The 11,298-nt window shown below is 35.9% G+C and overlaps 1 protein-coding gene across 1 annotated transcript; it reads left to right on the forward strand.

Annotated features, from left to right (window-relative positions):
• The first annotated feature begins 2,841 nt into the window (after positions 1-2,841).
• LOC117224684 (UDP-glycosyltransferase UGT5) lies at positions 2,842-7,901 on the forward strand. Its single transcript, XM_033477788.2, has 5 exons — positions 2,842-3,457; positions 4,503-4,870; positions 5,498-5,717; positions 6,750-6,969; positions 7,348-7,901. Exons 1-5 carry the CDS (start codon positions 2,980-2,982, stop codon positions 7,643-7,645), a joined length of 1,584 nt encoding a protein of 527 aa, XP_033333679.2. The 5' UTR covers positions 2,842-2,979; the 3' UTR covers positions 7,646-7,901.
• The last annotated feature ends 3,397 nt before the right edge of the window (positions 7,902-11,298 follow it).

Here is an 11,298-nt window from a genome sequence, read left to right on the forward strand (position 1 = left end):
AAAAATCCTACTATACCACCTACATTTCTGATGGATCCACAAGGATAAATATTATCACCACTTGTATGATGTGTACAAAACACGGTATGCGAGTCAATATTTCGCAAATCTTTAACTGATTTTCTAAATTTTATCTTTGTGTGGGACATTTTTAAACATTCTAAATTAACCGCAGTGAGAGATAGCTCTCAACTACACATCATATCCACTTACCTGTCGTGCATGATAAAATAGTATCTACTTCTAAAGAAAGCATTTATGGATTTTTTATTATACAAACATTTCAGTTTTATTTTTACTTGTAGAACTCACTTCCGAAGTATGTACGGAAAATATAGGACACCTAATGTATTCCTTATCTAATAAGCATATTTGCTTATTTCATATGTATATTTTTACATTTTCCGTGCATAAATATCACATGTAGACAGCAGACTGCACGTACACATAACGATAGTAGGTAGATAAAATGGAAAACTGTAAGTACATGTACACAATTAACAAACGGTTCAGTCATTTTCATCTTATTAAAATTATTAAAACGCGATTGAAGCAAACATACGTTATCCGTTAATCCGTTATCTAGTTAATAATAATTTTCAATTCGATCCAGACGATCCAGAATCAAATATTCCAGAAAAGGTACTAAATATCGTCATATTTCGGAATGCAATTACGAAACACTCCTCATATTTAAAAAGAAAAGTACAACTCACTTGAAACCTTGTCGCTTTGTATCCATTATATTTTTGATAAGATACGAAGCATCGTAGCAGAACGTGCTACTATGCATGATAATTTTCGTTAATTTCCCAAATTGATTCCATGACTCTGCCGGATCTATAGATCGTAATGATATTGTTCCGTGACAAGTGTCACTATGAAGTTCGCCCTATCCATCATGCATTCGGTCTTCGACTTGCTCTGTATCAGTCAGCAAGTAGAGACCGCCAGGATCTTAGCGGTTATCCCAAAGCCATCTTACAGCCATCAGATTCCGTAACGAAGATTATGGCTCGAGTTGCACGAACGCGGCCCACGCAATAGTGCTCGTCACAACGGATCCGATCCCAAACATGGACCCAAAGACGTTCCAACAAATCGGCAACAGCAAAGGGTTCAACACCTTATCTATCATGATATTATTATAATATTACTATTCTTGCTTATTGTAACTTCGGATTTGTCGAAATGGGAAGGAAGGTTTCGCGTAGGGAATCGTTTGTATATTGTTCTGGTAATAGTTTGCTAGGGAGTATCTTGAGGATTTTATTGTTACGTATTTTATAAATTGAAGAGTTTTCGAGAACTGTAATATATATTATTGTTTACCTGAAGAATCAACGTCAATAGCAAAAAGAATTACCAAAAATATATCCTTATAATTAAAATATATACAGCCATCCATATTTAATTTTTTAGTTAGTATACGTTGATGATGTTTGGAAAATTACGGTGTTCAAATTGTTTCATAATTTCGAGTTATTCTCCTTCGGTTAGTATCGGAAACCATTCACTTTCCATAGCTATCTAAATTATAGAGCAAACCTACCTTGAAATAATAGATAACGTTGACCTATAATTCTATGTGAATAATGCAAATCTACTAAACTGCAATCTGTCGCTAAGTATATGACAAAATAGTTATATTTGATTATAAGTTCAATGTTTATGAAAAGAACGAACAAATTTAATTAGATAATTATGCAAAATTGCGTCAAGATCGAAAATATATATTTACGTATACAAAACAGTACACAAGAAATTCGCATGGAAAACATATATTAAGACGTATCAGAAAATACGAACATTCAGGATAAATCCTGAAATAATTCAGAATATATAAGTGCCAAAAAGAAAGTAGAACAAGAACGCGGAAATACCAAGTATTCGAAGATCTATAGCTAGAAGAAAACGAATGATCGAAGAAACAATAATAAATTATATGGATCAACCATCAGAGCTCCCTGAAACCGATGATAATACGTTCTTTTCAGTGTTTGCACGTTATTATAAAACTCATTTCGTTAGTGACCAAGAAACAGAATTCAGAGTAGAAATATTACGTTTAATAAATCGTGCAAAAAGCAAACGTAGATATGCATAATAACCGTAGTCATTAAATCAATTTAATAATTGTCAACAGCCGTCTACATGCCAAAATGTGAATACAATGACTCGCATTAATATTCGGACACGATATTATTAGAAGAATTATTGCTCCTTTTTATAGTTTATGATAGTATTATTGAATCAATTGTTTTCTCATATAATAAAGCACTTCATAAAGTAAGTAGAAACATAAATTTTGTTTATATATTATAGACATACTTCTACTGTCCTTTGCTCAGCAGAAATCAGCTCAGAAAAACGTAGGACTGTTTCTAATCGACTCACTCATGTTGGCACCCTTGCAGAAGTAGGGTAAACGCGTTTCCCTTGTTGACAAAAATGATTCCTTCCTACTAGTCCAAAATTAGCCACCATTTTGAATTTCCATGAAACGATTTCGGCGGAATAAAAACAACCAACACCTCATGACTCCCATCACGTCTCGCTACTCCGTGTGGTCGCCATTTTCGGCTAGGAGGACATTAGGCACGTGTGCTTTGGTGCGTGCGTGCGGCTCATTAGAGCGTCTTTATCTTTCAAATTTCAGAAATTTATGGACGTAATTCATCGGAAGATACTACGGTCATGCGAATATAATTAAAAATGCTCCTTCCATAAATCTAGAAGTAAAACAATGAACTCAATATTTTATATTTATAATTCCATTGTGTAACAACTATTGAATAACACGAATGAAGAGAACATATTTTTCTCTTTTTTTTGTCGACGTCTTTTCGTACCGGTTGCAAAAGATTTGCAAACTCGAAAACGCGGCGGCAAAACTGCCGTAAACCGGTCTAAAGCTCGACGTACAAAACCACGGAAACGTGCGATCCAACAAGTAGTAGTCCCGTGACAACTGCCACTATGAAGTCCACTCTATCGATCATGTATTCGGTCTTCGGCTTGCTCTGTATCGGTCAGCAAGTAGAGCCCGCCAGGATTTTAGTGGTTATCCCAATGCCATCTTACAGTCATCAGATTCCATATCGAAGACTATGGCTCGAGTTGCATGAACGCGGCCACGAAATAGTGCTCGTCACATCGGATCCGATCCCAAACATGGACTCGAAGACATTCCAACAGATCGATATCAGCAAATCGTATAAGAAAATGAGGGAAATCGACTTTATGCAGCTTCGATTCGACAAGGTCGATTTCTTTGAGTTAGTCGAGAGGCATCTACTGGATTCAGCCGATTTCTTCTTAGAAAACGTACTGAAACATACGGATATGAAATCGATCTACGCACCCAATAGTAATCAAAAGTTCGACGTTGTGATGATAGAAATGCAAGTGGTAGCTCCCTACGTCTTCGCTCACAGGTTCAACGCGCCCGTAATAGGTATTTCATCACATTTGTTTCGATAGTTTGAGAAAGAAATTCCAGTGACACACGCCGAACTTGATAAAACATTGTACAAGAATTTCATCTCTTAGCTGTGGACGACGTGTATACGTGTCATAAGCAAATGGATTTAGATTAAAATGCTTGTGAAACACATTCATAAATTTCACACATTTTAAAATAATTCTAGAGCAACTTACCAAAAGAAACTGCATCGACAAAACGCATACAAAATTGATCTTAAAAATAGATCGCCGCAGCTAAGTGGTTAATAAATCTACCCGAGAATTTAACTTCATTTCGTCTGTGACTGTTTTTTATTTCAACGGAGAAATCAACCTTTTTATCTGAACTGGCTCTTCCACGTAAAGGTTTATATAACGCAAATGACACAGAAGCTATAAAAGTATAGTCGAAATAAAAGTTTTATCGCATTTATTGATCCATAAATTCGTGCGAAATTTCGAAATTTTTCTTTTAATAAAAAAATATATTTTTCTCATTTTTTTAAAAACATGGGATTCTTTTGAATCCCATTTATAGAAAAAAATAATAATAAATAATAAATAGAATGTGTGTGCGTTTATGTTTGTATGAAAACGAGCATAAACGATCATGCGATGAGTATGAACAACTATACAATGAGTGAGATGAAAGTAAATTGATTGGAAACCACCGCGACGTTGACAATATTGCACTGAAATTATTCCTTCATTTATTAAAATCGCACACACACACACACACACACACACACACACACACACACACATATGTCGAAGGTTAAATCAGCCATATAAAGATTAGATGATTCCAGATCCTCTTTATCGTAATTTTAAAAAGATGACTAGCCAGAAATCGCAGACAAAACAAATTCATTACTACGAGTTTTATTCAATTTTATCAAAATCAGACACAACATCGAAATATTTGATATCTGTCAAAAAACAAGCGATTATTAAAATTTTCTATCGAATACTATATTCCGCAGGAAATTCCATTATTGGCACGAAAAGTACTATTACCATTTTACTGTTACTTTTAGGATTAATCTCCACCAGAATATTCTCATTATATGAACTCGCACTCGGTGGTCTAATGTTGCCGTCGCACGAGTCCACTTGGGAAATGGGGGCGAATGTAGGGACGAATCAGCCATTTTGGAGGAGACTACGAAATTTTCTTAAATTATCGTGGAACTTGTATATTGTCTACCATAATCTATTCCCGCGTCAGCAGAAATTAGCGGAAAAATACTTTGGACCACTGCCTCCGTTGATCGACATACTGAAGAACACTAGTGTTGTATTTGTCAATCAAGCCGATACCTTAACGCCAGCCAAACCAAAGCCTGCGAACATGATTACCTTCACGTCTTTCCACGTTGAGAAGAACCCGTCTCCTTTGCCCGCGGTACGTTTACATAAAGTGTGTATCGATCATTTGTGTCTATTCGATCTACATTCAACTCACACAGGCTATTTTAAATTAAATATTTATGGCGGTAGCACATATTGCAAAACAGTACAAAAAATAATGATCTTTCAGTACCTGTTACATAATCATTGAGGAAAATCTCGATGTATTGACGCATTAAAACTAATTCCAGAAATTGCAAGAATCTAATTTGATCATGCAAATAACAAAAACATCAGTATATATTGTTCACATTTACCATTATTTAAGTTTCTGATTCGCAATTTAGCTTTTTAACGAAAAAGATCAAAATGTTGTATCAGGAGAGGTATTAAAACTTGAACGCTCTCAATTTGAGTTGATAATGTGAAACAGCTGATCAAAGGCAAACTTCGCTCAGCCATTTTTCAAGTTTCCCTTAACACAAAGTTTCGAATGTTTGCGTCTTGCATATTTTGAATTATTACGGGTACGTAAAACCAGTTCCTAAAGTTTAGTAGAGCAAAATCCCGTGCGACAAGCCCTTCGGGTCACCTGCCTTTGTAACGAGCCGCACCTTTTTGGCGTTAACTTCGTTGTTCGTCGACAGAAGCAGATGATTATCCTCGTTTTCTTTGTTGGTAGGATCTACAACGCTTTGTGGATAACGCGGCCGAAGGATTCATCTACTTCAGTCTGGGTAGCAACGTTATGAGCTCGAGCATGCCTAAAGAGACCCTACAGATTTTCCTTGACGTATTTTCCAAACTGCCTTATAAAGTTGTGTGGAAGTTCGAAAAGGATATGCCCAACAAGCCCGATAACATCTATACTGGAAAATGGCTTCCTCAGCAGAGCATTCTTGGTACAGTTTCATTTTTTATCAGATGTACTCTCGCTGTGCAAATGTAATTCACGTGGAATTGATTAGAGAGGAGACGAATTCGAAGAAAGTGAACGTGAGTCTTGTCTGTAGGATCTTTTGCAAGCTACGGATGATTTTGTAGATAGTTCTGATCTCGTAGGCAAGTAACTGATATCAAAAGGAGGACAATAATGTATGATGTAGCTAGTGACAACGTGATTTTTGTGAGTAGAAGCATTTTTGTGAGTATAGGATACATATGAAATGTTGACCTTTTGCTACAACACCTACGGAACGATTTCAAAATGTTGAATTATTCTTTTCCATCACATGAGATAATTATAAGATTATTGTTGATATGTACTCTCTGTTGTGAGTGGTTAATGACGCGACAAGTATTATCATCTTTCACGGTTTTCCCTAGAAAAAGTCGTTTATGGTACGCTATTTAGTACATTAAGTGTACTGTCCACAGCTCACCCGAAGTCCCACTATTCCCTTTGCTCTTTCAATATCCCCCCGGACATAAAAGTAAGCGGTTGACAATGCATATGTACAAAGTAGACGTTATCTAAAAAAGGAACAGAATTATCACAATGTATTTCGAAGTTACAAACTCACTGCATCTTATATTGTTGAACTGATCTTGGACAGACTATTCTTAACACTCGAATGCTGAGAATCATTTATAATTTGATTTATGAATTTCTTTCAACATATTTTAAAAAATGCTATTTTTCATGGGTCAGTTTCTTTATGGAATTTAAAGAAACAAGCGAAAATCAGGGGGAAACCAGTAATACAACATTTATTAGTGCAATCTGAGAACTAACAATAAGTAATAATTCTAGTCTCAGAGGATGGCACATAATCTTCGTCTTTGTTTGAAATAACCTTGACATAACCGTCTTCAAAAGTTAGAAGAGTCAAATCTATTCCCATAGAGATATTCAGTTGTTCAGTACCTCGTGATGAAAACCTCTTGTATAAAAATCGACTGTTGATTATTAACGGTGAAACATTGTAATACAGCGCATCCCAATCTTAAGCTGTTCATTTACCAAGGAGGTATGCAAAGTACTGAAGAGGCAGTACAATTTTCGGTACCGCTACTGGGATTTCCGATATTTGGGGATCAAGACTCGCAAGTGCTCAAGATGCAGGACCTTGGTGTCGCAAAATACATGGATATCGTAACTATCACGAGAGAAGAATTGGATGCTGCCATTCAAGAGATAATAATTAATAAAGAGTGAGTATTTTTTTTTCAAACTTATAACCATGTATACACAAAAATATATTTCCCGTTTTATAAATTATTTATTTAAATACATATAGAAATCCAATCTTTATCATTTAAAATTACTTGGTTTTAAAATATCAATTTTTATATTAACACTTTATGCTTCATCATGAATTATCTAATTGATGACAATTTTGCAATCATGTTATGTATTGATAAAAAAATAAACATTTTTCAGAAAGATGTTACCGTTTAGAAATATTTTTGTCGTTTAACGTATTTCATTGTCAACTAAGTTTAAAGTAAATAGAACCTAGTTTTAGAATATTCTTAAGCATGCCCGATGTACTCTTACAAGAGAACATAATTTTGCTTCGGCTTTTCCAGGTACAAGGAAAAGATAATCGCACTAAAACAGCTCGTGAACGATACCCCGTATGATATGGTGGAGTACCTAGCATGGTGGGTTGAGTACGTGATTCGCAATAAAGGCATCCCCCATCTTCGTTCAACCTTGGCTCATCAACCATGGTACCAGTATTGCGACATGGACATCGTGGTATTCCTAACGATTGTGTCCGTTTTAATCATTTTAACCATAACTGGCATCATCGTGAAATTGTTCGTGCGTTCGTACCATTATTACCATAGGATATCTCCACCCAGCAAACAAAAAATTAAATAACTAAAAATCGGTGAAATAGAGTAAGTTATAAATATGGATGAACTACGAACAGCATTCTACTATAAATATAGATTGATTGTATTTTCTATGTGATTTATGACAAATTAGACTGATCGATTCACTGGTTCTTGAGAAAGAACTACGATGATACGTAATTGATAAGCAGTAGTCAATTCATGAACAAGAGAGGTGAAAGGTTCTAAGAACTGAAATATAAATCATTTGGAATTCGCTAATAAAAAGTCGCATAAAATTATTTATTATTTAATTCTTGTAATACTATCTCGATATTTCACCTTGGATCGCAATCGGATGGTCAGAATCCTTTTTCATAGCTGTGTGCTACAGGAGATTATCAGAAAACGATAGAACTGGAGATTTTCTTTTCTCAAAGTACTTTTCTGCTCGTGAAGCTGACGCCACGGGAAGCTTCTTTGTTTCTTCGCTTGATAACGCGCTGCGCCGTCTACTTCACTCTCTGATCCTCATCCCCGGCAGTTCCCAAGCTCCATTCGATCTTGCAAAGGCAAACGCTTCTAAGAATCACGATGCTAAGGAACGATAGCGGCGCGAAACTGTTTGTCAAGAACGCGCCCTAATCGACTCGAGTAACGGGACAACAGAAAACCGGGGGAAAAAGGACAATGCTTGCGGGAAAGGAAAGATAAAATCTCGACCGCCATTGTTTCATATGATTCGCCGGCAGTTATTGTTTCGTACTCGCCGCCGTGAACTTTTACAATTGCAGCGAGACCGACATCTCGAGGATTTTCTACACTTCCCTCCCTTCTATCGCGCACCTTGCTTCTTCGCGTACTTTACCGTCCGTTTTGTCACGACACAAAAGGCTGATTTTCCATACGAATGGTACTTCGTAGCGTCTATCGTATCCCAGATAATTGCGGCCACGCGAAATCATAGCAAAACAGACTCTTTCAGTTTCCGTTTCTGATGAAACTGATATTTTCGTACAAAATATTAGTCAGGTGTGAATACGAGTTCTGTTTAGTTAATCTCGTACCTTATCGTCTATTCTACATCTACAGCGGTTAGAACTTCTTTGTCGTTTTCAATTTCGTATGTGTGAAATGATATATTTTTTACGTCTCTTTATATTTTACAGTCGAGTATTATAGTGAGTTGAGTTTCTCTCATTATTAGATAATTTATGATATATTTCTGACATGTTTTGGAGCAGTATATATTTTTGTCTCCGTGTTTGGTATCCTCTGCACTCGTACAGTAGGTAGTTTGTCGATAATCGATCATTCTTATATGGGTGTCCCTACCTAATGAATGATTCATCCATAGGACGGAAGAAAAGAATGAAATTGGATCTAGAATATGTCAAACAGAACAAAGATCCATGATATCGTACAGAATTATTACCAATAAATGCCCTACCAAGATATCAGCAAGAAGAAGAGGATAAAAAATATTTATACGTGTTTTATGTCTGTACTTCTTGCAACGGTTAAACATTGAGCATACAAGATTCGAATTCCATTCCAGATTAATAATCTAAAAACACGTTTCTGAATTCAGTAACTTTCAATGTATCTATGATTGATTTCTGTTCCATTGTTTAAAAATTGCTTCTTACAATTAAATATAAAAATTACTTTTCCTTAATTATTCCTTAAGCTAATGGCATCAAATTCTGCATAATCATGATAGTTATAAGAGACAGGAAGAGCATTAAATGATGCGCAGATGGTGGAAACGCAATATGTATGAAACAGTCGATAATGACAAGTGTTGTAAACATTACGTCATAAAATACAGTAGTCTACATTAGAATACAATAGTAACATGACCTTTCGTAAATATCGTTGTTATCTTCAGATAAGGGGAACTCAATAGTAAGAAAACAACAAGGTCATTAATGCAACTATAATTGCAAGCGTCTATATATAACAGCACGTCATATTGCATTCCAACGATGCTATTAGATTATTTTATTCGCTAATTTGGCTTCATTGATTTTCAACAATCATTGAACAAGGCTAACTTAAATTTTTCACCTAGTATGTTGAACTCGATACTATTTAAAATTAAATAACACATTACAGTGCAACAAATGGAAACTAAATAGCAAGTTAAATTTTGTTTTAATTATTTTAATAGATTAGAGGTAATACATTAACACATTTCAAAATCCTTTTAATGTGTCTACCATTTTTAGTTGCAACTATCCAATTTTGCCATGAACGTATAAGATCCGCAATCTACACATAACGTTGCATGCGATGTTCGTTGTCCTGACCTTTTGTACTGAATACTATTGTAAACAGTCCACTTATCATCGTCCGTCACCATTCGTTTGAAAAATGGATCTCCTTTCTTATATTTCTATCTGCCTTAGACAGACGAACTGAAATTAGTTGCATACTGGAACGCCTAACTTCAATAAGCGTCGAAAACCGCAAAAGCGTCGAAAACTTTCTGATCAATTTTAATACCTGTTCTCGTCTGGATAATGACAAGTTTGTTATACACACTTTAAAAAATGATTCCAAAATATCTCTGAAATGGAGAACAGCAATTTGATCACATTTATCTATGAACCAATTAAACGCACATACGCTTTTTAGAAACAAAGTCTCGAAGCGATGAAAATATATTTTTCCATGATTCCACTTTCCGTGAAATTATTAAGGAAAAAAATATAAAGGTATACAATCAGCCGCAGTTTAAATATCAAACGCAAACAAACTATCCCGTCCGCGAACGTTGCTGCTAGGATTAACCAGTGTACGCGGAATATTCAACGCGACAATCTCTTTTTCATCTCGGCGCCTACCAGCCGCGCGTACTTTCTTTCCCGTAATTTCTCTCTATTTTCGTTCCTCCCCCGCCCCGGGCCGCCTACACGCTGTCGCCCAGAGCGTTTAGTTGCCACCCTCCTCCGCCCCGCCGGTAATAAAATTAACTGGATATAGCGCCACTTCTCCTAGACCGGTGTCCCTCGAATTTACTCAGCTCTCCGAATAGCGGATAGCAAATCCCTCGCATGGGATTTCAAAGCACGGATTTCCGGGATACATGCGCATATTATATGTATATACGCGTAATATTTACAGTTGAGGACAAGGATCCTTGAGAATCCTCGAGCCGTCCTTAGATTCCGGCTATTTTTACTCCAACGAGCTCTGTACACTGCGACCAATTAGGTTTCGTCTTGGGATTCTTTTAGTCAAATATGCTAGCAGAGGTATTCTAACGTTGATTTCTTGAAGGGCATGCAATTATAGACCCTATGCTTTTACAGATCTTTCGACTCATTTGCTTTCGAGAGTAGAATATTCCGTACACGATGATTGTCGAGCATCAACAAATACATTCTTACAATTCTTACTGTGTCGAGACATCGGGTATAAGTCGTACTCTGGTGGAATTATTTTCCCAACATTTTTCGCAAGCATTGCAGCTAGCTTTATCAAGATGTCATACACACATTGATACTGGTATTTCACTGGTGATGTTCCACTTAATATAGTGGAGAATATATATAACATAATATATAATTCACACGTTCCGGTTTAATGATTACCAATCAAAAAGATTTCTTAATTGGTCTGCTGAAAAATAAAAAAAGAACTATAAGGAGTGAGCTCATATTGGGTTCATGTGATGGTTTTTATCCGTATTGA

This window comes from Megalopta genalis, chromosome 9 (genome assembly GCF_051020955.1).
Source record: "Megalopta genalis isolate 19385.01 chromosome 9, iyMegGena1_principal, whole genome shotgun sequence".
In the NCBI taxonomy this organism is placed as follows: domain Eukaryota; kingdom Metazoa; phylum Arthropoda; class Insecta; order Hymenoptera; family Halictidae; genus Megalopta; species Megalopta genalis.

Excerpts from the sequence above, each read along its gene's own strand:
- LOC117224684 (XM_033477788.2), top strand. The coding sequence starts at position 2,980 with ATGAAGTCCACTCTATCGATCATGTATTCGGTCTTCGGCTTGCTCTGT. Across the intron at positions 3,458-4,502 it reads GTTCAACGCGCCCGTAATAG|GATTAATCTCCACCAGAATA; the intron begins GTATTTCATCAC and ends TGTTACTTTTAG. Across the intron at positions 5,718-6,749 it reads TCCTCAGCAGAGCATTCTTG|CGCATCCCAATCTTAAGCTG; the intron begins GTACAGTTTCAT and ends ATTGTAATACAG.